The sequence below is a fragment of the Hemicordylus capensis genome, chromosome 3, assembly GCF_027244095.1.
Source record: "Hemicordylus capensis ecotype Gifberg chromosome 3, rHemCap1.1.pri, whole genome shotgun sequence".
Taxonomy (NCBI): domain Eukaryota; kingdom Metazoa; phylum Chordata; class Lepidosauria; order Squamata; family Cordylidae; genus Hemicordylus; species Hemicordylus capensis.
Genome location: NC_069659.1, coordinates 229,487,286 through 229,512,986, shown reverse-complemented (window position 1 = coordinate 229,512,986; position 25,701 = coordinate 229,487,286). Strand labels below are relative to the sequence as shown.

The 25,701-nt window shown below is 44.0% G+C and overlaps 1 protein-coding gene and 1 long non-coding RNA gene across 14 annotated transcripts in view; one reads left to right on the top strand and one right to left on the bottom strand.

Annotated features, from left to right (window-relative positions):
* The window catches only part of CTNNA3 (catenin alpha 3), a 1,115,062-nt gene that overhangs the window by 667,641 nt on the left and 421,720 nt on the right, over positions 1 to 25,701 (top strand). The window contains exon 11 of one of the 13 annotated variants that reach the window (XM_053307749.1): positions 4,305 to 5,478. The exons of 11 other annotated variants lie outside the window; for them this stretch is intronic. In XM_053307749.1, the coding sequence (XP_053163724.1) occupies positions 4,305 to 4,310 (6 nt within the window). In that variant the 3' untranslated portion in view covers positions 4,311 to 5,478. Of the gene's footprint in view, positions 1 to 4,209; positions 5,479 to 25,701 lie in introns of those variants that run through there. One more of the 13 variants, XM_053307748.1, reaches the window with a different exon arrangement.
* LOC128350088 (uncharacterized) lies at positions 13,428 to 19,704 on the bottom strand. The gene is made up of 2 exons (XR_008319147.1): positions 19,573 to 19,704; positions 13,428 to 14,451 (listed from the first exon to the last, which is right to left on the bottom strand). It is a non-coding gene; the product is annotated as an uncharacterized LOC128350088 (long non-coding RNA).

Sequence of the window (25,701 nt, the reverse complement as noted above, 5' to 3'; positions counted from 1 at the left end):
CTTTGAAGCTGAGAAATGCCAATAGCCTCTTTCATTAATATCTAGTGGGGAGTTGGGAAGAATGCCTCTGCAATCTTAACATTGCTCTCCCTCTCCGAACTTGGGGACTCCTTGGGAGGCAGCTTTCCCAACTCTCTGTGCCTACTACCATACACCCAGAGCTCACAGGTAGGGTCTGTAGCTGGCAGGGCTGCTGCTTGCGTTGTTGCTGCCTGTCTGCCTGCCTGCCTCCAGCCCCTGTTCTGTCCCTTCCCTTGCCAGTTAGCTCAGCCAAAGAAACCCACTGAGATAAAGCCCATCTCCCAAAGTAGCTGCTGCCTGCAGCTGCCGTCCCAGAACTGGTGGCCTCTTGTTTTCTCTTTGGAGAAGAAAAAGCTGCTCACTAGAAATGGAGCCAGTTGGAGGGCTTTTCCTCCCCCCCACCCCGCATCCATTCCCCCTTTTGTTTCTTGCTGCCATTGACAGGGAGAGAAAACAAGTCACATTCTGAGTTAATTTTGTTTTTAAAGCCTGCTCTATCTTCTGGTTTCCTTGGGGGGGGGGGTGTCTGAATCTTGGAGTCCTTGCTGGAGCTCCAGCTGTGGCTGTCTTCTGTCCTCAACTCTCCCAGGGTATCATCATTAGTGTTATGTGGTTAGGGTCACTGCTGACATTTCTCTTAGAGGTGGGTGGCATGAGGGTCCCCTCCCCTGAAAGGGGAAGGGTTGAGAGGAGAGAACACTCATTCCTGGGACTGGCTCCTGATCTCTTTGCCACAGTGAAGAGACAGCCTGCATTACATCTGCACTGACCAGTATTTCTGGCTAACTCTTAAGTGGCTGTGGGTGGGGGGATATACCACCATGACATCCTTGGAGAGGAAAGAGGGTACCAACATGTTATTTATTTATAAAACATGGTTTTATTTGATAAATAATGCATATATTTGGTTTTTGGTTTTTAAGTGATGAAAATTGATCACCAATTGAATGACTGAGTGTGTAAACCATTTATTGCAGATCCACAGTCATGGTTTGTTATTTGGGCCATAGAACGTCTTGGCCCAAGCCAGCTAAACCTTGCTGTGTATTTTCCCTACATACAATATTCCTCTCTTATTTCCTGGATTCTGTCTAATAAGGCTTCATTTTCAGAAACAGTATCATACTCAGTATTATTGTTTGCCTTTCCCCCCACTCTATTACACAGTAGGGATGAGCAAACTGATTTGTACCTGAATCTAGCTGATTCGGGTGATTTGGAGACAAAACAAATCACTCCTGTGGTCCATTGGCTACATTCAGGTACAAATCGAATCGCTCCTGATTCAATTTGAATCAATTTGAGATCCGAATCCCTCCTATTAATTCCCCCAGATTCCCAGCTTTCTTTCTTTCTTTTTTCTTTTAAGCTAAGCTCTAGCCCTTGTAGAAGTGGAGTTATGGAGCAAAATGTGTGGTCACTATTTTTCAGGTGTTTTGATTCTTTGGTGTATAATAACTTTCCCTCAATGAATCCCTATGAGGAATCATTACACCCCTTCATTTTTTCTATTCATTTTCACTGTCTTTTTTGGACAATGCTAACTGTCAACTGCCATGTGTCAACTACACCCCCCCCACACACACACACTGGGGTACTCAGTTTATTTTTTTAGGTATTTTTGAAGTGCTTAGATTCTTTGATGTCTTCATTACACACATTCGTTTCTTCTGTTCATTTTGACCCCACTGCTTTGCAGGTAGAGGTGGGGAATTAGTGGCATCCCATGTGCCAACTACCCAACAAGCCACTAGGTACTCAGTTTATATTTAAGGATTTTTTTTTTGAGGTGTTTAGACTTTCTGGTGTTTAAGGAATCATCATAGGGATTCATTATGAGGAAATTCATTATGAGATTCATTATGAGACACCAAAGAGCCTAAACACTTAAAAAAAAATCCTAGAACATAAACTGAGTAGTACCCCACTACCTTTTGGTGTTATTAGACACCAAAGAATCCAAACACTTGAAAAATAATTACTGCACATTTGGCTCCGTAACTCCACTTCTACAAGGGCTAGAGCTTTTCTTTTCTTTTTTCTTTTTTTTTAATTTTAAAATGAAAGCTGGGGATCCGTTTTAGGGTTAGGATATGTCAACTTCGAATCCCCATTGTTTCCAATGGCAGAAATGTTCAAAATCAGTAAAAACTAAATAAAATCATTAAATATCAACCTAGCGTCCCACTGCCTTGAAATTTGGTTGTAGGTGGAATCCATGGGGACTTACTCACCACCCAAATATTGTGCTCCTAGGATCTTGTTAAGTGGTCTGAATTGGTCCAAATCCAAATTGAATCAAAGCAAATACAAATCGATTCTGGGGTGATTTGGAGGGGGTAGATTTGGATACAAAACAAATCAGGGGTGATTTGTTTTGGGCTCAAATCAAATTAAAAAATCAATTTGTGCACACCCTTATTACACAGTGTTTTGATACTTCACTGGTGCATTAAATAAAAATAGTATCTAAATCCTTGCCTCTGAAGTGTATTGATTAGGTACACAAAAAAATTATGTATTGATTCATGTCTCCTGAAAGCATAATTATACTTACAAAATTGCAAAATTCTTCTGTACAAAAGCTATCACTTGGAAGCAATGTGAGTCTGCAGAATTATTCCTCCATTATGTTGGTTTGTAGGTAATGCAGAGTTCAAACATCTGTTTGTGTTACTATGGATTTTAGGAACTGAAAAGCACCTCAATTTCCCATGTATTTTCTTTACTTTTATTCCACTGAATGTCAGATTTCTATTTGGTTTTCTTTGTTAGAGTTTGGTGTCATTAAAGAACAACGTATTTATAATTGAAATTATCACCATTTTTATTTCTCTTTAATCTTCCCAAATGTGTGTGAAGTGGGCCAAGTTTTGCTACTTTTTCTGTCTAATACTATTTTCTACACGTACTGAGTATTGAACAAGGGTAGAAATAATAAGAGTAAAAGAGAGAGATGATCTGCTACCCATCTGCCTTTAAACTGGCAGAACAGATGTTAGTGTTTCTAACAATGTCTACATTTTCTTTAAGTACCATTTTCAACCTTTCTATAGAGATATTAATTAAAGGTACACACCATAGTTTTGAGAGTCATGCTATTAAAATGGAAACATCATTTTGAAAAAGCATTAAAATGTTTTACTGCTATTTTTACTGCTGTTGCTCCAACCCTACATTCACTTATTGGAAGTCAGTTCCACTGAAATCAATGTGACTTTGATTACAGGCCTTAAGTATAAGCATAGCCACTCTTTTTTTTACTGGGATGAATAGGCCTTGATATTTCAACCCCTTCTTGTTCAGCTGCCTCTTCATTCTTGTGACCTTTCTACTTGCTGTTTTTGAACTTGCTTTATACGGTATGTGTTTCTCAAACATAACTGATCCAAACTGCCCACCATTTTCTAAATAACACATTTTGTGTAGTAACAGAGCTATCCTGTTCCTCACTGGAAATCCTACACCTCAGTCCAGAGGATTGGACTTGGAACAGGGAAATGTAGGTCCAAATCCCCAGTAAGTGAATGATTTTAAGTGAGTCACCATTTCTTAGCCTAAGCGTTCAGAGTTGTGTGAGCACAAAAGGAGGGCAGCCCTACTTGAGTTCTTTGGAAGAATGGCAAGATCCAACTTGTGAAATTATATTTTTCTACAGGGGATATTGTGGCAGATCTTGTACTAACCAGGGAGTTGGACTAAAAGACCTCCAACATCCCAATTCTATGATTCTTTTGTGGGGGGGATGTCACAAATAAATGAAGATCCTAGAACTCCATCCTCTTTCCTTTCATCTGAATTGCTTGAGCACCAAATAGTCATCTTGTAATTGCTTATGATTTTGTGATCTCTTTGTTCCCAAGTGATTTCCAGCTCACAAGCCCGTCTTGAGAGCAAATATTCTTATCACTGTAATTCCCAACAACACATCCCTGATTACATTTGAGTTGGGTTATCTGATTTCATTATTTTTGTTTTATTCCTCCAGTTCATAAGACTGACCAGTTTCTCTCCAAAAAAAACTTCCCAAGCCTTACTTGCTTTTGGTTGCCATCACTGAATTTCAGCAGCAGAGGCTCCTGCTTTCCCTTTATAGTTAGCTATTGAAAATATTGTGTAGAATTGGTCCTAATGTTTGAATTTTTGAATCTGCCTTATAGTTCAGCCTTTTGTCTTCCTTTTTTCTAGGTCCTGGCCTATCAAAAAAACGTGAACTGATGCAACGCTTTTCAAATATAAGTACTAATTTGTGTCTCCCTGCCCTGTCTTGCATTTCTCCTCAGGGGTGACCTTTTCATGAGAAAAGGTGAGACGGTTGCCTTAGGCATCAGATTATTGGGATGACACATGGCAAGATTCCCCCCCCCTCCGTTGCCCATTGCAGCAGCTCTTATGGGCTGATCCGAACCCTTGCAAATGCTGCAAGAAGGTCCTCTCCTCACATTCTTTGCAAAGCTTCAAGAAGCACAACAAGAGAAAAAGAGGAGGCTACTAACAATCTTCCCCCTCCTCTCGGCAACCCGTGCATTTTCAAGGTTTGCAATGGTTGGCTTTGAAAGGGGGCTGACTCTCACAAGGGCCAGGGGGGAGACAGCATTATTTGTTTTGCCTCAGGCACCTCCATATCTTGGGCTGCCTCTGTTTCTCCTCCCACAGCTGATTGCCCATATTCAAGCCTATGGAGAGAGACTGGCCTTGGAAAACCTCTCTGTTCATTTAACCATCACAATCTCTGTCCAGAAAAGCTTAGCATGGTGGGAGAGCGGGACTGATTTAAATTAACTCTTCTTTGACCTGTCCTCAGCTATTGGAGATGAGTACTTAAAGACTGGGAATATAATGCTTATCCAAATGGCACACTGGTTCTAAATCTTTGTACATGACATGAAACTTAGAAGCAAGAAGCTGTAACAGGCCCCAGGTGATTCCATAACTGAAGAACTGTTGAAGACTAGTGTACCTTCAGCATTCTAAGGTGCACTTCAGCTAATGCTGTGTGAGTGCCTAAGAAAGCCATTGGGCCTAGCAACCATCCCCCATGAAGGATGTGTGCACCCTAAGCTCCATACTCTTCTGCAGTTTCATTTTGCAGGGAAAGATTGGTGTTGGCACCCTGAGCCACCAAGTCTCGAAGATGGGGCTGCCCAAAGGGAGAAATGCTCACCCAAGACTGATAATTTGTTCAGCTCAGAACTGCAGGAAGATGGTATGGAAGAGGTGGGGCAGTTGTTGCCTGGAAGCTCTCAGAGAGACATCATCACTCCTGGCATTTCGGTCCAGGGTGCAGCCATGGGGATCGTATCGGTCTGGCTGGCACAACGTCTCACAAAGCCAAAGCACATCAACCCTCTCATGAGACTGTTGCAAGTGCATGTGGTTACAGGAAGTGCTCAAACGTATGACACAATTGGTTCCTGAAAACTGGGTCTTAGATGTTTGCTGGTCTGTGACTGTAACAATAAAGATTGATTGGTGTCTTAGTTGAAATGTCTTAACTCAAAACCTATTTCCCTGTAACAAACAATGTTATAAATGGAAATTTGGTTCCCGAACCGAGGCTAGATACCCTATATTTTTCTGCTGCTGTCAAAGCTGGTGGTATGTCAGTCACAGACATGCAGCAGAGAAGCTGATGCTTGAGAATCAGAAGTCTCCCACTCTTGCCATCCACCCCCTTCCCAGGCCCTCCCTGACTCTTGCTTTTCTGTGGAAGGGAAAAGCTCACTTCCATCTCCTTCTCCTGGGCAATGGTTAGACAGGAAAGGAAGGAGGGCAGGCAGCACTGCAGCTGAGCCTGGAGTAGGAGGAGTTGAAGCGGCAGTGCTGGCAGCAGCAGTAGCAGGGGGAGCATCTTGGATAGGCAAGTCAGCCAATTCCTCCACAGTCTCTAATGCTGCTGCAGCTGCCGCCAGGACTGCCAGTCAATGACAGTGTGAGCCTGAGCCACCCTTTTGACTGCTGCCGCCTCTAACCCATGCACCAGTAGCTGTCTAGTGGAGCCTCCCCTCCTGTGGCAAGTGTTATAAAGTTGAAACACAGTTGTAAGGTTGAAACAAGGTGGCAATTTACAAACTGCTTAAGTGCCATTCATCTTGTCTTAAGTTGAGAACGGCTTGTATTTAGGACAGAACAGGAAGGGCTGGAGAAAATGACATCATTGGAAGGAGGGCCTTGGCTCCCAGAGAGGAATGTAGCTGAGAGACCAAGGTCTTGGAAGGGGAGGACTTGGAGGACACTAGACCCTCAATTCTGTTCTGAGGTGCATGGGTATGGGGAAGAGAGCAGGTGACCTAGGGGTCTATGCCTTACTGGATTCCAACCTGTGTATGTCCAAAGCTTATAACTGATAATGGTCAGCATTCTCCCTGCCCCCCACCCCCCATTACAGATTTTCTAATTCAGAAAAACCTCTGCTAACTTAACTCTGAATGAAAAGAAAGAGGTAAAAGGATAGATTGCTTGGGAGTGTATTCTGTTACAAGGATAGTCTTTGGTATTCTTGGGAGTCACTCTGTTCTCTAGATAACAGTCTTAGAAGTGGAAATGTATTTTGCTACACAACTGAGACACTAATAAGTTCTGTAACAGAGTCGGTGCCATCTAGCAGTAAACACTTTATAGTGAAGTAGCACAGGTGATCAGGCAAAGGATTTCATACAAATATGTTCATTTACATATGGCATACAAAATAAAATAATATCACAGGAAAGTGTGGAATCTCATGAAAAAGGTTTACTTTCCCTTCTGCACAACATAAGGCCTGGGGGCCGGATCTGGCCCACAAGGAATTTTTTGCTGGCCCCAGGGGTGGCCCAAAGTATTGTGGTGCCTGTGGTGAGGTGCATAATGCCACCTTGCCCCATGGACTTGGTGGGGGTCATCCCCCCTTTCAAACTTGATCTTTGCAAGTGTTGAAAGTGCTTGCACTTTCCCTGAAAGTGCTTGCAGGGAAGAGGAAAGGTTGCCTCCTCTTATGTTCTCATGCTATGGGTAACTAATAATTGCTTTCATTAATATATTTAATAATTATTAATGTGCTGAAAATTTATCTCGGCCCCTGCATACCAAGTCATGCTTGGTTCCAGCCCACCAGGGTATTTGACTTGTGCACCCCTGCCTTATGGGTAGGGGTGTGCACAAAACCAGGTTGCCCGGTTCAGTTCAAGTCTCAACCGGATCAGGTGTATTTGGTTTGGGCATCCCCCAAACTCTGGGGTCTGACTGGGGATGGTGGTTCGTGATTTTTTTAAAAAAATTACTTACCCCCTCCAGGGATCTTCTCCAAGGCCACGGGGGTATGTGGAGGTTCCCCTCCCCCCCACCAGCCTCTGTTAATGCCAAAATCACCTGGTTCAGGCAGTCTTCATCCTGTTCCGTGCCTCCCCCCAGTGGTGGCAGCCATTTTGGAGTGCCATAAATGAATGAATGAATGAATGAATGTAGGGGGGGCGGATTTGGTCCAATATCGTACCATCAAGCAGAACCGGTTCAATGTTGAACAAGTTCGGTTCTGAACTTGTTCACATATCCCTACTTATGAGTGAAAATATCGGCAAACCTTTTTACTATGCCTCGATGATTGGTAGGTCTGCCAGGACTCCAGATACAATTGTTTTGGGGGCCAATTGGCCTTCCTTGTTTTTGTGGATCAGTCAGGGGTACAGATCCCTTCCCAAACATTTGAGAAATTTACCTCTCATTTTACTGAACTTCCCGCACCATATCTAATATCCCATATTTCTCCTGCCACAAAAGTAACTCTCCTCTCCCCACCCGCCCCCAATAATTTAAGTGAGGAGTTGCTCTCAAGCATTCTCTCGGTCTGTACCTCTGGGACCAGTCATGGAGTTAGTGCCTTCATACATTTAGTTGGTAACCCTGAGGAGCCTTTTCTAGCTTTTGTAGCCTAATGGCTGACTATTTTTATCTGTTTTTTTAAAGAAGTGTTCCCTAATTCTAGATGTTTGAATTAGTCAAAGCTCAATGCTCCTCAAATTTAGGGCATATGGTCCAGAAACAGGCAAATACTGTAGGTTTTCTGTGCAGTAGGGTTGCACATTTTGTATTTTTTTCTGTTTTGATTTGTACCAAATCTGAATCAACCCCATTTTGTATTTTGTCCAAAATTAAGCCTTCTGAATTACCCCAGTTTTGTTTTGTTTCCAAATTAATCCGAATCTGAATCCAAATTAATTCAGATTTTAAAATGGGCCATGTGGTCAAAAGAGTGGGTGGGCGTTATAGTTCCCAATGAGTGGAAGCTATGGCAAAAATTTCAAAGGAATTGGGCAAACTGCTGGTTTTTGGTTAATTTTTGAAGTTTGCGTGCCTTTCAGATTTTCCCCCATAGGGTATGATGGAGGCTTCAGGAAAAGTATAGCTTCATATGGTGGGGGGAGGGGTGGCCCAGAGTGGAGTGTGGCTGGTGGTAGTGCCCAGTTGGTGCAAGGAAGCTACCACAATTTTTTCAGAGGAATTTGGCAAAGGGCTGATTTTTAAAGAATTAATGAAGTTATGCGGCTTTCAGATTTTCCTCATAGGGTATAATGGAGGTTTCTGCAGTCCCATAACTCCACTTGAGGGGCACTGGGGTGGCCCAGAGCCAGTGGCGGTGTAGTGCACATAGGGTGCCAACCACCCACATGGGTTGCCAACCCATGAAGTACAGGGTTTTGTTGTTCTAGAGGTGTTCAGAGAGTAGATTCTCTAGTAGCATATGAGAGTGGATTCATGGTTTTTCATTAAAAATCTCATTTCCTACCAGAGAATCTAAATGCAACACCTCAGAAACAACAAAGCCCAGTACCCCAATGGGTTAGCAATCCAGGGGTGTGGTTGGCACCCTCTGTGCACTACACTACTACTCACTTCAGGCTATCCCAGTGCCCCCCAGGTGGAGTTATGGGGCTGCTGAAACCTCCATTATCCCCTATGGGGAAAAATCTTAGAGACACATAAACCTCAAAAATTCCTAAGAAATCAGCCCTTTGCCCTATTTGTAATCTGGGTGCACCACCCTTGGGGCACTGCCACCCAACCCACTGTTTTGCCCCTGAATCCCCACATAAACAAGTTGAAAGAGTGAAGAGAATGATGAACAACAACAACACTTAATTTTTTGGCACAGTTATTTGAGAATTTTGCAGAAGCTAGGAGCCTGTCCCTGTGGCACTAGCACAGCAGCACAACCCATTTGTGGATTCAAGCAATCTTTCAATAAAAACACTCCCTCCCCATGGAACAGTGACCACAGGTCATTTGAGATAGCAAGATAGACCAATGAGCCAGCATGGTGTAGTGGTTAGAGTGCTGGACTAGGACCGGGGAGACCCGAGTTCAAATCCCCATTCAGCCATGATACTTGCTGGATGACTTTGGGCCAGTCACTTCTCTCAGCCTAACCTACTTCACAGGGTTGTTGTGAAGAGAAACCCACCACTCTGGGCTCTTGGAGGAAGAGCAGGATATAAAATGTAAAAAATAAAAGGCAAAGTCAGCCACAAGTGAAATTGCAGACTAGGCCACTGATGCATCATTGGTAGAATACAGGAGGGGCCCCTCCTTGTAAAAATCCCTGCAATGGCAAAAGTTGTGAACCATTGGCTTAGACATCTTGTCCCACCAAATTACATTGTGACCTAAATTACATTAGACTGCTCAACTTGAGCAACAAAACTTAGACACCACTATAACTCATAAAAACCAGAAGAAAAACAAAATAGCTCATCAAAAGACCCCTGAACAAGTAAAGAGATTCTTTCTAAACCTTTGGAAAGAAAAACCTGTGTAATTTCATAACTTTCCTAACCAGCTTCTCAAAAAGCTTCTCCACACAATTTATACCTTGGTTTTGGAATTTATACCATGGCTTTGGAATTTATACGAAGAGCTTTGGAATTGCATTGATCTCCCAAAGATATTTGGGTATTTCTGTCTCAAAATGCTGTCTTCCAAATCCCTTTGCAAGGTCAGTTTGCATTTCAGTCACACTGAATACAACACTTAACCAAACCATTCATGTTCAACAGCTTTTTGCATATCTTATCTTCTGCTAATCACTCAGTGCCTCAGCTGGAGTGGAGAGAGTCAGAGAAGTCAATTTGAATTGCAATGCTTTTCTGAAGAACAAAGCATTCTGTCAGAAACACAGTCATTTCGATTTGGAACCAAAAATCTCTGTTTTTTAATTCATGATTTTGTTTTCATTTCAAAACCTCTGAAATTGCCATTTTCCGGGCACAAAACGGTTTGTACCCGAATCGAAATGCACAAGCCTACTGTGCAGTAGTTTTCTTGATTGATTCCTCCTGACACCTCTTCAGTACCCCAACCCTCAAGTTTGAACTCCAGATTGGAGATTTGATTTTACAGTGTCAGCTTGTTGGCTTGTGGCCCTTGTGTATCAACTGAGGACGCAAGGCACATGTCTTTGTATATAACTCCTTCACAGAATATATCCACCTCTATGTGATTGTATCTGTGTTCAGATATAGGAATAATTTTGCAAAAAGCTTAATTTTTGAATTTGACCTTATTTTGGGGGGCTCATGTTTAATTTTTACTTTTAAAAGTGCTGTTACTCACAAATGATCCTGTGGTATATGGAATAATTATGGGAGCTAAAGTGGCAAAGTAGACAACTGGAGTGCAAGTGGAGAAAGACCTGACTAAAATCTGACAGTTTACAACACAGAGCACACTTGAAGATCTATGCTCTGGCAATGCGTGCAGCAAAGAAGCAGTTCTTTGCTGCCCACATTGCATCTGTAAGTTCACATCCAGTGAAGCTGTCCAGGGTTGTGAGAGGGCTAGTACATGTCTCTCCCTCCCTGAATCAGTATTTGGAACATTGTAATCATTTACCCATTGTAATGTTTTTAATGAATTTGTTGTGGATAGAATCTCTCTGGAGACTGCCTTGGTTGGCCTGATGGATGATCTCCCTGGGAATTGACAGAGTGAGTGTGACACTCCTGGTCCTTTGGATTGCTTATTTATTGATTGATTGCTTTGATTTTTATACCACCCTTCCAAAAATAGCTCCGGGTGGTTTTCAATACCATCAACCATGGTATCCTTCTGGATCGTCTGAAGGAGTTGGGAGTGGAGGGAGGTACTTTTTTGTAGTAGTTCTGCTCCTACCTTTCGGGCAGATTCCAGACAGTGTTGTTTGGAGATTGTTACACTTCAAAATGCGAGCTCCATACTGTCTTCGATGCTTTTTAATACTTACATCAAACTGCCAGGTAGGGATGTGCCCAAACCAAGGTTTGAAGTGTGGTTCAAGCACTTGCAGGGATATTCAGAAGAGGACATTAAGAGAAAGGAGAGCAGGTGCTTACTTGCTCTCCACTGCCCCTTCCAGCTTCCTGCTGGGGCAGCGCATATTCCCAAAAGCCCTGCACGCTGTCTGTGCACACATGGCATCTGTACATTTGCATGGTCAGCATGGTTGCTTTTTGGGATACACACCACCCCAGCAGGAAGCTGAAGGGGTGGCAGAGAGCAGGTAAGCACCTGCACTGTTCTCCCTTCTCTGAAAGTTCCCTTTTGAATTTTCCTGCAAGTGCTCAAATTGTGCTTCAAACCATGGATCGGGCACATCTCTACCGCTGGGAGAGATTATCAGGAGATTTGGTGCACCAAATGCAGATTTGGTGGTGACACCCAAATCTGTTTCTCCATGTCAAGAAAAATTCATAACTTCCCTAAATGCTTGCCTTGAGGCAGTAATAGGCTGGACGAGGGATAACAAACTAAGACTGAATCCAAATGAGATGGAGGTACTTATTCTGTGAGCTACACCTTAAGTGGTGCAGCAGGGAAATGCTTGACTAACAAGCAGAAGGTTGTCGGTTCGAATCCCCGCTGGTACTATATTGGGTAGCAGCGATATAGGAAGATGCTGAAAGGCATAATCTCATATTCCGTGGGAGGAGGCATTGGTAAACCCCTCCTATATTCTACCAAAGAAAATCAAAGGGCTCTGTGGGCGCTAGGAATCTTAATCGACTTGACAGTACACTTTACCTTATTCTGTGAGGTCAGAACTCAAGAGACAATTTGCTCTGCCTGTTCTGGATGGGGAGAACAGGCTCTGCCTGTTTTGGATTACAGACAGATTTGCTCTGCCTGTTCCGGATTCCCTCAGATGGAACAGGTGCACAGTCTGGGAGTACTTCTGGATTCAAATCTGACTCTGGTTTCTCAGGTTGTGGCCAAGAGTGCTTTCTGTCAGCTTTAGCTGATACACCAGTAGTGTCTCTTTCTGGAGATAACCTTAAAACAGTTGTGCATATGCTGTAACCTCCAGACTCGGCTACTGCAATGTACTGTTTGTGGGGCTGCCTTTGTACATAGTCCAGAAACTGCAGTCATTGTAAAATTCAGCAGCCAGGTTGGTCTCCAGGTCATCTTGAAGAGACCATATCATGCCTGTATTAAAAGAATGGAACTGGCTACCCTTACATTTCTGAGCAAAATACAAAGTGCTGGTTATATCCTATAAAGCCCTAAATAGCTTAGGTCCAGGAGGATGCCTACTCTGATATGAGCCCCACCGCCTATAGAGATTGTTTGGGGAGGTCCGCCTGCAGTCACCATCAGCTTGTCTGGTTGCTACCCAGGGATGGGCCTTCTTTGTTGCCATCCTGAGGCTCTGGAATGCACTCCCTATTGAAGTAAGAGCCTCCCCATCTCTGACAGTTTTTAAGAAGATGCTTAAAACACAACTGTTCACCAAGCTTCAAACTAGATCTTAATGGGAATAGTTTTAATGCTTAACTCCTGTTTTTATTATGCCGTGTATGTTGTAAACCACCCAGAGATGTACATTTGTGCAGACTGTAGGCATTTTTACATTTGAACAAATACAAATTAGAGAATGCTATGTGCTTAAATGAATGCAGCATACTCCATTGTATGAGCTATGATGGCAGACTCCAGTTTTTGACAGAGGCGTTTAAGATGATTTCCACAAAAATGAATGGATTCAGACTTCTGGCTGTTGCTATTTTCCTCACTATGTGTTCACGCTTACTGAATAGGATTACTTCAAAGCTTTTTAAAAGATGTGTTAGAATTAGCATGTTCTGAAAGCAATTCTCAAGTCCCTCATAGCTACCTGTCAGGCACAACAGATTTGGCTGTCTTCCAGTGTATCTAGTTTTTCTTATTGAAGTGCATTTTGAGTATCACCAGGAAACATGTAGCATTGTCCACATGCTGCTGCACTAAGGAAACACTTTCTGCACTCAGGAGCACAAATCTAGTTATGTATATTTACAGAATTGTTGAGACAGTACCAAAATAAATTAGTTAGATCTGAGGATGCTCTATGTGCATTATTTACTGATTGGGTGTTAGCAGAGCTGAGTTCTGAAGAAACCACTCAGAACCATAAGTCATAAATTTAAGAAACTTTACTACTACTACAAATATTTATATACAGCTCTTCAACCAAAGATCTCAAAGCGGTTTACATAGCTATAAATAAATAGATAAATAAATATGGCACCCTATCCCCAAAGGGCTCACAATCTAAAAAGAAACATATGGGAGACACCAGCAACAGCCATGAGAGGGATGCTGAGCTGGAGTTGAATAGGGCTAGTTGCTCTCCCCCTGCTAAATAAAGAAAATCACCACTTCAAAAAATGTTCCTCTTTGCTCAAATAAGAAAAAACCCAGACTATGGGAAACACTTATATCGGGCAACAGTGATATAGGAAGAAGCTGAAAGGCACCATCTCATACTGTGTGGGAGATGGCAATGGTAAACCCCTCCTGTATTCTTAAAAGACAACCACAGGGCTCTGTGGTCGCCAGGAGTCGACACTGGCTCGATGGCACAACTTTACCTTTAGCTGGGTTACATGTCTTTTTTGGATGGGAACTGAAGTCAGAGTCTCTGTACAGAGAATCTATTTACATATGAATCCCCACATCTTCTTCAGGTTTAAGGTAGGATTACCCCTTCACTTTCTGGCTTGGAGTAATCCAATTGCCATTTCCAACACCCTTTCTCAATGGCAAGTGGTTGAACCCTAAGGTTCATTTTCTTCACAAGATTTCTGTGACAGTCTCGCTTATCTCTGGTGGACAAACATTTCCCTGGGAAGATCCTTCATAGAAAATCTGGTCACCTTTGACTGCAACAAAGCACAGATTAAAACATGCATTTCCTAGCATGAACGCTTTGACAAAGATAAACATCATTCTGAGGTTCAAGCCTTCTTTCCCCCTTCTTGAGCTACATTTGAAAGAAAGAGAAATCACAAGGTTAGACTCAAGGTTAGCAAGTGTAAAGTGATGAATATTGGGGCAAAAAACCCTCACTTCATATATACGCTGATGGGGTCTGAGCAGTCATTGACCGACAAGGAGTTGTGGTGGACAGCTTGTTGAAAGTGTCAACACGATGTCTGGCACCTGCAAAAAAGCCAATTCCATGTTTGGGATCATTAGGAAGGGGACTGAAAATAAAACTGCTAATATCATAATACCTTTATACAAATCTATGGGGTGGCCACATTTGGAGTACTGTAGTTCTGGTCACCATACCTCAGAAAGGACATTATAGAACTGGAGAAGCTGCAGAAAAGGGCAACCAAGATGATCAGGGGCCTAGAGCCCGTTCCTTATGAGATAAGGTTATAACATCTTGGACTTTTTAGTTTAGAAAAAAGACAACTGAGGGGGTCACATGACAGAGGTCTATAGAATTATGTATGGTGTGGAGGGAATGGATACAGAGAAATTTTTCTCCCTCTCACATAATACTAGAATGAGGGGTCATCTCATGAAACTGATTGCCAAGAAATTTAGGGCCTTCAAAAGGAAGAACTTTTCCACACAACACATAATTAATCTATGGAATTCTCTGTCACAAGATGTGGTGACAGCCAACAGCCTGGATAACTTTAAGAGGGGTTTAGGTATATTCATAGAAGACAAGTGTATCAATGGCTACTAGTGTGAGGGCTGTAGGCCTCCTCCAGTCTCAGAGGCAAGATGCCTCTAAATACCAGTTGTAAGAGAAACAGCAGGGAAGAAGGCATGCCCTCAGCTCTTGCCTGTGGGCTTCCCAGAGGTATTTAGTGGGCTACTGAGTGAAACAGGATGATGGACTAGATAGGTCTTGGGTCTGATCCAGCAGGGCTGTTCTTACGGTTTCCAACACAGACAAAAACATGTTGCTGATATCCATGTCTCTGCACTCTGGGTTTAGGAGAGTCTTTTCTGGAACATCCTTCTGTTAAGCAAATTCCATTTCAAACAGGTCTTTGTGCTGGGTCCAAGACTCTACTCTGGAACATCCTTCTGGTTGAGCAAAGTCCACTACTTGCTGCTTTCATGGCTACATCATCCTAGGGTCCTTCTGGGTCAAACTGTGAATTTTTCTGAAGTGTAAGGCAAACTTTAGAGGCAATTTTTGATTCTTTCTTGTCTAAAGGTAGCCATTCTCACTGCCTTTTTCTGTAGTAGAGGCAATTCCTTTCAAAGCCACACTAAAAGTCTTTGTTGCAAAGGCTTTCAACCCAGTAATTTCTTTGTTGCCTCTGGTAATACACAAGTCCTTTGTTCTATTGGGTCCTTTTCTGTGGTCTCTCCAGATATAACAAACTTAAATCCAGGAGTTTTCAGGGCTGGATTATCCATTATTTCTGCACAAGAAGATGTATGGTGGGGTGGGGAGAATTTTTCCTACAAGTATGTATTCTTACAGTTTTACAGTAGCTTATGTTTATTGGCATCCTGTACATTTTGGAAAATCATGTTTAAAAAGTTCAAAATCTCTCTCATTAGGGATGTTGAAGATGGCTTGAATTTGAGCTGGTTCGCACAAACCTGTTCAAACTTAACCAGTCCTGGACCCAGTTGGAGCCTTCTGTGGCCCAGTTCAGGCCTTCTGCATCCCAGTTTGGGCCTTCTTTAGGCCTATTTTGGGCCTTCCGTGGACCATTTTGAGATTCTGTACATGTGTGGAGGCCATTTCTTTGATGTCCATGCATATGCTCTGGCCATTTGCATGACCTGGGTCATGCAAACGGCCAGTGTGCATGAGAGGAGGTCAAAGAAATGGCCTCTACACATGCACAGGGGCCCACAATGGATGAAAGAAGGTCTGAACCGGGACCTCTAGCTGTGGGGGAGACCATGGGGAAGCTGCCACCCCCCCCCACCGCAGCCACCACTATCGCTGCCCTTAGTGACCTTGTAGGGCTCCGAACTGGGCCAGAACCAGTATAAATTCAAACCGAACCGGGTCCCAGTCTGAAGGAGGGGGGAAAAACAACAACAATTTGGCCTGGTTTGAATCCAGTTCAGGGAAAACCGGGAAAAATAGGTTTTGTGCATACCCTCTGGTGGCGCAGTGGTAAAACTGCCGCCCTGTAACCAGAAGGTTACAAGTTCGATCCTGACCAGGGGCTCAAGGCTGACTCAGCCTTCCATCCTTCCGAGGTCGGTAAAATGAGTACCCAGAATGTTGGGGGGCAATATGCTAAATCATTGTAAACTGCTTAGAGAGCTTCGGCTATAGAGCGGTATATAAATGTAAGTGCTACCCCTATCTCTCTTACACTCACAAATGAACACACACAAACAAAGGCTTCAAGTGTTTCTGTGGGGCTGCGGAATCTCTTTCTCTCTCACACAAACAGTTCCAAATGGAACACAAACACCCAAACAAAGGCTTTCAAGTGGGGGATGGGATCTTTTATCTCTCTCACACACAAACACAGTTCATACAGGTGGGAAAAAGAAAAACACAGTGAAGCGGGGCTCATGATCACAGAGATGCGCCTGGGGAGGGTGAGCGGGGAGAGCGGGCTTAGCCGAAGTGGCCACCCACACGACTGCCAGATCCATTACGGAGCCGGCGGGTGTGGGGAGAGCAGGGGCCGATTGGCCCCCAGAAGCTTCAGCATGCCCTACACGAGTGTGCAGGGCATGCTGGAGAGACCCCCCGGAGCCAGGAGGCAGCTTTTTGCCTTCCCTCCAGGGGTCTACCCGTGAGTAGCCACGGCATGGAGCTGCAGCGCAGCAACTCACGATTGCTAAAACCAGGTTTGCAGAGCGCTCGCTCCGCAGACCCGGTTTAAGCACTGGGCTACAGAAGCGGCTTGCAGCCGAGCCCGTTGGTTTTCACGGGCTGCAAAAATCAGGCTAGACTCCCTTAGCTCAATTTTTGCAGACCGTGTGAATAGCCCCAGTGACTTCTAAGAGAGAGGAAGAAATCACACACACAAAAATTCATAGGCCTTGGTTGCTCTATAGGCCCTAGGCATTGTGCCTATTGTGCCCAATGGATAACCTAGCCCCTGCCTGTTGGTGGCTTTTGGAAACTTCTTGTGTTCCTCCATTCCCCAGATCCTGAAACACATGTGCCTGCCTAGGTCTTGCTCCTTGCTCATGGCCCCATCTCTCTACTTCTCTCTACTTCTTCTCTACATCTCTCTACTTCTGACCATTTGTGTAGGCTTCGATCTGGCTGCAACAATTCCCTCTGCTCCCCAATCCTGCAAAAGCTGGTCAGAAGGATCCTCTTGACCCACCACTGGATTGATCTCTTTGATCTCTGTGGCTGGATGGCTGCCTTGGCTTCCTCTTGTCTGCTGAGAAGCCTGTACATCTGCAGTTCCCTGGAATAGGGTCTCCTCCCACTTTTGAATCCTGCACACTTTCCCATGGAAACACACAGAGAGGCTGTTACTGGTTAGGTGCATCAATGAGAGCAGCCTTCCCTCTAGGCACAAACAAAACATCCTTCGCAAAGCTCTTGTGTTTCCCTCTGGAGTCTGGAGACGGTAGTGCAGTTTAGAAATCTTCGCCCAATTCGCTTTACACTTATGCCTTTCCAATCTGTGAGGAAGACTTTGCTTTTCACACTGTAGTCCATTTCAGTGAAAAAAACTCTCATTGCTGGTCATTTGGCATGTTGCCTCTGAATCAATGCACCAGCATTGTGTTGCCAGCACTGCTGTTCTGAAGACTCCCAGAAGCCTCTCTGCTTATGTCTGGGACTATAGGCTTGTAGCTCCCACTCTTGACATGCTCAGGAGTCTCACGGGATCATTTGTTGGCATATTGGGAGAGGTTACTTAGCAGGCAGTGGGACAATCGCCCCCACATTCAACAGCTGCCAACTGAATTGGAAGGGGATTCTCCTTGTGCCTTTCCCTATATTGGGGAATGCCTAAGCAGACCTGATGTCACCTTAAGTGGCACAGCGGGGAAATGCTTGACTAACAAGCAGAAGGTTGCCAGTTTGAATCCCCGCTGGTATGTTTCCCAGACTATGGGAAACACCTATATTGGGCAGCAGTGATGTAGGAAGATGCTGAAAGGCATCATCTCATACTGTGTGGGAGGAGGCAATGGGAAACCCCTCCTGTATTCTACCAATGATGCATCAGTGGCCTAGTCTGCAATTTTGCTTGTGGCTGACCTTGCCTTTTATTTTTTATTTTTTACATTTTATATCCCGCTCTTCCTCCAGGGAGCCCAGAGCGATGTACTACATACTTAAGTTTCTCCTCACAACAACCCTGTGAAGTAGGTTAGGCTAAGAGAGAAGTGACTGGCCCAGAGTCACCCAGCAAGTATCATAGCTGAATGGGGATTTGAACTCGGTTCTCTCCGGTCCTAGTCCAGCATTCTAACCATCACACCCTGCTGGTTCTTCTCTTTTTCTGCACATGCTTGCATTCAGGGGCGTAGCAAGGTTGGAGTGGGCCCAGAGACAAGATTTTAAAATGCCCCCCTCCCAAAGTCCAGGGCCTCCGCACACCCCAGGCCCCCAAGGATTTAAGTGTGATATTCCAAAATAAGTATGCTGCCTGCAAATACATTTCACTGAATACACACACACACACGTCACAATATATAGTGATAGACATTGAGTACTATACATTTGTATTACTTTTAATGCCTAGAACACACTAGAAAGATGAATTATTAAAATGGGCCCCTCGCTGCAGATTAGCAAAGGAGACTTTCAACCATGCAGGGTGAACCTATGTTTGTTTTCCCAGAATTCTGAACAAATTCAGTCAAGTTTGATTGCAGGAGGTTTTTCACAGGAGGCTTTTAAAGCCCTTTAAGACACATCTCCTCTGGAATGGAGGTGCTGCATTCACATGTTGGCCAGATTTACCCTGAAGTCCCTGCAAGTTATTGGGGAGCAGTTCACACACAAGAAAAATAAAATAAAAGCACCACACATGCTTCACAGTTCTCACTCAGACCTTCTGGGTTGCAAAACAACTTGAACATAAGTGCATTTATAAATGAATGAATGAATAAATAAAATTAATAAAATACTGTTCCAGAAGTTTTTGCAATTTTCTGCCATGAAACAAGCCACTTATAGGACTTTTTAGATAGTTTTTTTTTAGTCAGCAAATTTTCCAAGCTGTTTCAAAATAAATATTCAGAGACTTCTCGGTCCCTCCCCCCCCCATATCCAAGCCCTATGGCAAGCAGATCCCTATATATGGGGGGGGGGGGGGCGGGAAAGGTAACCACAAAAAGGAGTTCACACTCTACCTGGCAAATGCTGGTCTGGGTTAAGCAGGGCAGCAAGGGGTCTTCTGCTGCAGAGAACACTCTGGCGGCCTCCTCCTTCCTGGCTGGCTTGGGCCCTACTCGAGTTCAGGCTTCACTGCGGCCTACACGGAGGCCTCCGTGGAAGCCCCGCCCACCCGCCGATCAGCTGAGAGGCGGGAGAAAAGGAGCTCTTTGCAGCTTGCCTGCTGCTTCGATTGCGGGCCAGCAGAACAAGCAGGAGAGACGGCAAAGAGGGCAAGTGGCTGAGAGGCTATGGGGCTGGGCAGGGGGCAATGGGGAGTCACATGAGGTGCCCCTGGGGTGCCCCTCCAGGCAGTGGGGCCCCCAGACAACTGTCTCCCCTTGCCCTATCATTGTTACGCGCCTGCTTGCATTGCTTAGCTTTCCAAACTGAGCAGTCTCTGTTTAGGTGGTTAGGCTTTTTACAGCAAAAGCAACAGTCTGGTCTCTGCCTTCCCTCCGGCATCTTCTCACACCTGGAGGGTTGTCTCCAATCTCCCAGTCTTTCTGCCTGCCCTAGTCTCCTTTCTGCAAATGTATTTATCAGTCATTTCCCCGTTAATAAAGTCCAGTGTGAGTTCTGAATCAGGCCTGAATCAGGCCTGGCTTCAATGGCATTGATCTATAAGATTTTGGGAGACTGCACAATAACATCGCTGCAACTTGGTTTTTAAATTTTCATCTCCCATCCCTCTCAATGTATCTACAAACTCCAGCACTGAATTCACATGCTCCTGCATCTCTTGGGATGTCTGTAGCTTCATCCCATGCAGCTTGTAGAGCCCAACTGTTTAAATTTTCATGCTCATAACATATCTGGAGTGAGTTCAGTGCCCCCTTGCACGATAATGGTCTCCAGTGGGTATTCGTCTTTGTAAGAATAGGTCAAGAGTCCTTGCAAACCCATCATTCAGTATGAAGGCACTGATCAGTTCTAAGTGATGAGTCTAAGTGAATAGTTCCAAAGCAAACGTAGGTGCAGGAAAACAGATATGTGGAATAGGTGTAAGAATGGAAATCACACAAAGGGGCTATTCTCACGATCAACAAAAATCGGGCTAGGAGAGCCTAGCCCAATTTTTGCTGATTGTGTAAACCCACCGGGCTCGCAGGTGAGCCTGGTGGTTTACAAGCTGGTAACCCACTCAAGTAGCCCTCCCTAAAGCCTGGGTTTATGGAGCAAATGCGGGCTTTCTGATTGTGAGTAGCCGCGGCATGGCGCCACGCTGTGGCTACTCACAAGGAGACCCCCAGAGGGGAGGTGAAAAGCTGCTTCCCAGCTCTGGGGGTCTCGCCAGCATGCCCTGCGCGCTCACGCAGGGCATGCTGGATCTTGCGGGGACCAATCGGCCCCCGCTCCCCCCAACCCTCGCTGGCTCCGTCATGGAGCCGGCAATCGTTTGGGCGGCCGATACGGCCGCCCAGGGCTTCTGCAGTGACCGTCTGCAGCTTAGCCTGCTCCCACCGCAGTTTCGGCAAAAGCGAGTCTCAATGATTGTGAGACCCGCCTCAAAGACTTGCAAATGTAACAAACTGCAGAAGCAGTGCATAAGATATGCTCTGTTGTAAGGGGGAAATTCTGGAAAAATCCAAGCAGAGTTGATAACTCTAGCAGTAATGGTGACTAAGGGACCCCTTGGAAATCCAAAGTACTGAGGTTCAAAGCTTCTGTCACTAGAAATCCGGACAACCTGTTCATAGAGAGGTATAACAATGTTGGGTTTATTTTCCAGAGAAAGTGTGATTCAAATCATATTTTAATTGTCCCTTCAATCTTAATTTAGCCAAAATTATTATTGAATTCATTTGAATTTTGAATCTAGTGTTTTATAATTGAGAAATGTTTTATACCAGATATGTTTTAACAAAGGCACTTTTAAAAAGTAACAGTCATTATTTAAGTTATTTCCCTTGCTTATTATTTTATTGGCTCCTTAGGTAGCTAATTCAGTTACCGACATCCTGTATCCATTTCATATAGAGATGCCATTTGGTAGAAATGCATGTAATGTGTCTGTTACAGACACACATTCCCCCTCTAACTGAGAAATGAGAAATTAATTTCAATTGAAAGCATGACTTTGCTACTGTGGTCCTTAGACTTCTGAATGACCTCTGATGTCTTTCTGGAAGAGGAAAATATATAGGCCTGCAAGGCTTGATGTGTGACTCAAGGACAGTTCTCACCCATGCAGAAATTCATGTCCTGGGGGATATTTTCAAAAAAATTGGACCTCACATGCATTCAGGTTCTTGTTTCAGGGGTCTCGTATTCGGTGTTTTCATCTATAAATTATGAAGTTATACAAATAATTAGCAACAAAAAATATTCATTAGTATTTAGAAAATGTTTTTCTACAGACAGGCCTTTAGCAGTACATATGCAGAGCAGTGAAATCAATTGAATGTTCGTTTTGGCAATATCTAGCTGGCATCTTCCGTAATCCCTTCCGTCATGACACTAGCACAGTAATAGTGATTTCAGATACAGCAGTTCCCACAATGGGGAATAAATATCACATGCATTCCCTGCTTTCCTAGTGTAGATTTCCTGAGATCCAGTGGTCTCCTCCTGCTTCACAGCCTTCCTTGGCTGCTTGCAGATACTTTATGGCAGTCAGTATATCCTTATATTTAAGATAAGCATGAACAAAAATAAACATTGCTGCACATTTCTTTTGGGGGGCTCTCATTTGACTGGAAAAGAAGGTTACACTATGTCTAAAATCAATACTTATTTTTTCTTCTGTTTTAAAACGTGTATACCACTTTTCAACAACAGCTCCAAAAAGTTCACAAAGTGGTTGGCATAGGAGAATTCATGTGAAGACTGTCCCCTGTCCCAAAGAGATATGTGGAGGGACACTGTGCTGAACTGAATTGGGACAGTTACTCTCCCTCTAAGAGAACCACCACCATAAAAGATACCTCTTTGCCCTGGTAGCAGAGACTAAATTTTTTAAAAATTACTTTTAAACAGTTTACTGTACATTTGTTTCAAATGTGTTGCCGTGCAATTTCTTTAAATGCTCATTTGCTGCAGAGTGGGAAACTAGGAGTCACCAACTGATGTAGTCTAGGTCAGGGATTCTCAACGTGTGGGTCCCCAGATGTAATTGGACTTCAACTCCCATAATTCCCAACCAAAGGCCACTGGGGCTGGGGATTATGGGAGTTGAAGTCCAATAACATCTGGGGACCCACACGTTGAGAAACCTTGGTCTCGGTTATTGGGTGGTAAATAGCATTAGTCACATCTCATTTTGCACTTTTCAAAGAACTACAAAATCCTGTACGTTTGGCTGGGCCATAAGTGTCCAAGGTGTGAGTGGAAAGAAAGTACTCCTGCTTCCAGGGAGAGGGATTGCTAATCTTCCTTCCTTTCCTTCCTTCCTTCCCCTACTGTATCGAATCCTTCTCCATGGGTCCCTTGACCTCCAGGGGCAGCATTCCATGGGTACAAACAATGGCTGTTGAAAGAGGCAAGAAAACCCCATTACTTACATTTTTGATCCTAACCATGGTTGTTAATTTTTATTGTAGGGTTTTTTAAAAATAGCCTTAGTAGTATATTTTCATAACTTTCTTTTTATTTTACTTTGGGAGGGTTAACATGTTATGGTGAACCAGCAAACACAAGCATGAGCCCAGCTTCCAGTGCTGGAAAGGATATGCTGACATTGGGAGTGATGTGCTTACTCATAAATCTCAGCATATTCTACCCTACTTGCGATTCAGAACCCGACCTCTGTAACCAAGATTTTAAGTGAGGACAGATGTCATGTTCCATATTGCAAGTAGGGTAGAATATGATGAGATTGCTTGGTTTGCATGTCATGCCCAGTGTTGGCATATCCTTTCTTACACCAGAAGTCAGGTTTGTGCCCATGCTTAGGGAACCAGCAGCTCAGCCAAACTGCCAGTTCCGCACGATGTGTGAACTCGCCCAGTGTGGTCAATGACTATGGTAGTGAACTGTGCATGGAGTTGCCCTTAAAAATGGGCAAGAAGCTACAATTGGGATAAAAAGTAGCAGCTAAACTGCTGGTGGGAGCCCAGTTGTTCAAGCGCATAGGGACAATATTTCGCAGCCTGCCTCAGACATGAAGCCTCTTATGATCTTCCTGCTATAGGGATAAGCCGATGGCTGATCCAACAGGGCTGGCCTTATCCAAGGCCTAATGGTTAAAAGCCTGTTGCAGTATGGCAACTGTCCTAAGGGACAACCATATGCAGAGCCTCAAGCCAGACAGAACATGACACACTAGCCCTCTTGAGACGGTTTTCAAAAAGGACACTCTACACAATTACAGCGTCCAAATTGGGAACAGAAGTCCCACCCCCAGTGCATCATTCAACTTCCCACCTGCACTCTTCACCATTACAACATTCATCTGAAGAGATGAACACTGTTAATGAGTTTGTGACTGTTTCCATGATTAGCAGGCTGGGTATCTCTAGCCTACCGATCATGGAAATTGATGTAATCCCACTTACGGTGTTTGTCTCTTCAGATAAACACTGTAATTGTGGCAGGTGGAAGGGTGAGTGATGTGTCGGGGGTGGACTTCCATTCCTGGTTTGGATGCTGTTAACATGTACAGCATCCTTTAAAAAACGACGTCTGAAGAGGGCTACTGGCTGCCCCAGTTTATTGATCTCTCTGCTGTTTTAGCTTTTTGTTATTGCTGATGGTGTTTACATTGTTTATTAAGTTGCTTTAATTGTGTTGATGGTTTTGTTCTTTTGTACTTGAACTGTAGTCTGAGGGTCCTATAGGAATGGAAAATGTGGGGTAAAATATGTTTATAAATAAAATATTGTAAGCTGAGTTTGCAAGAACACAACCATCCATGAAAAAGAAGATATGCTGTTGATTTACATTATGTTACAATGATTTCTGTGTCATCCTTGATTTCTTTCTTCATCAAAGGTTTTTGCTATCCTTTTTTGCATTGAGAATATTTACTTTCAGTGAAATTTTCCACAGTAACATAATCTTTTGCCTGCATGTTGTGGCTGAGAGGGAAAACCTGGATAATTGTCTCTCCTCCCATTCACATAACTGCCCCCCCATTCCCTTTAGTGACATTAGATCCCATTACTCAGTTCTGTTCCCAGACACTATTCTAAAATAATTTAATCGGCTACTATTTCAAAGTTAGTATCCCTGCTTCTGCTCTTGAGTCATCTGCATAGCTGGTAGTATAGTTTTGACACCATTGTGCTCATTTAGTGTGTGGTCCTTTATTCTCTCTACATAGAGCTATGCCCTGGTTTATGCAAAGGCCCATGAAAGGGCCTCTCATGACAAGGTCCTCCTGGTTATTACACATCATAGGAACATAGGAAACTGCCATATACTGAATCAGACCATTGGTCTATCTAGCTCAGTATTGTCTTCACAGACTGGCAGCTGCTTCTCCAAGGTTGCAGGCAGGAATCTCTCTCAGCCCTGTCTTGGAGAAGCCAGGGAGGGAACTTGAAACCTTCTGCTCTTCCCAGAGCAGCTTCATCCCCTGAGGGGAATACCTTGCAGTGCTCACACATCAAGTCTCGCATTCAGATGCAACCAGGGCAGACCCTGCTTAGCTATGGGGACAAGTCATGCCTGCTACCACAAGACCAGCTCTCAAAATAACTGTTATAGTGACCTGTAGAGAAATGTCTTCCAGTGTTGTCACAGTGTCGTAGTGTCCTTATACCCACTCACTTCCCCCTCTTCCCTCCCTCTTGCAGCACTTGCCACCTTCTAGGAACTTGTTTCTCTCTGCTGCTTTGAGATGACTACTACTACGGATATGTATATACCACTCTTCAGCCAAAGTTCTCAAAGTAGTATACACAGAAAAATAAAAAAAAATACACAAATAAGATAGTCTTCTGTCCCCAAAGGGTTCACAATCTAAAAAGAAACATAAGCCAGATACCAGCGAGAGCCACTGGAGGGATGCTGTGCTGGGGTTGGGTGGGGCCATTTGCTCTCCCCCTGCTAAATATAAGAGAATCGCCAGTTTAAAAGGCATTTCTTTGCTCATTTAGCAGGGGTAATGCAGGTGCTGCCAGAGGCTGTGTATAAATGAGTGGGCCGGCAGCAGCAGAGCAGAG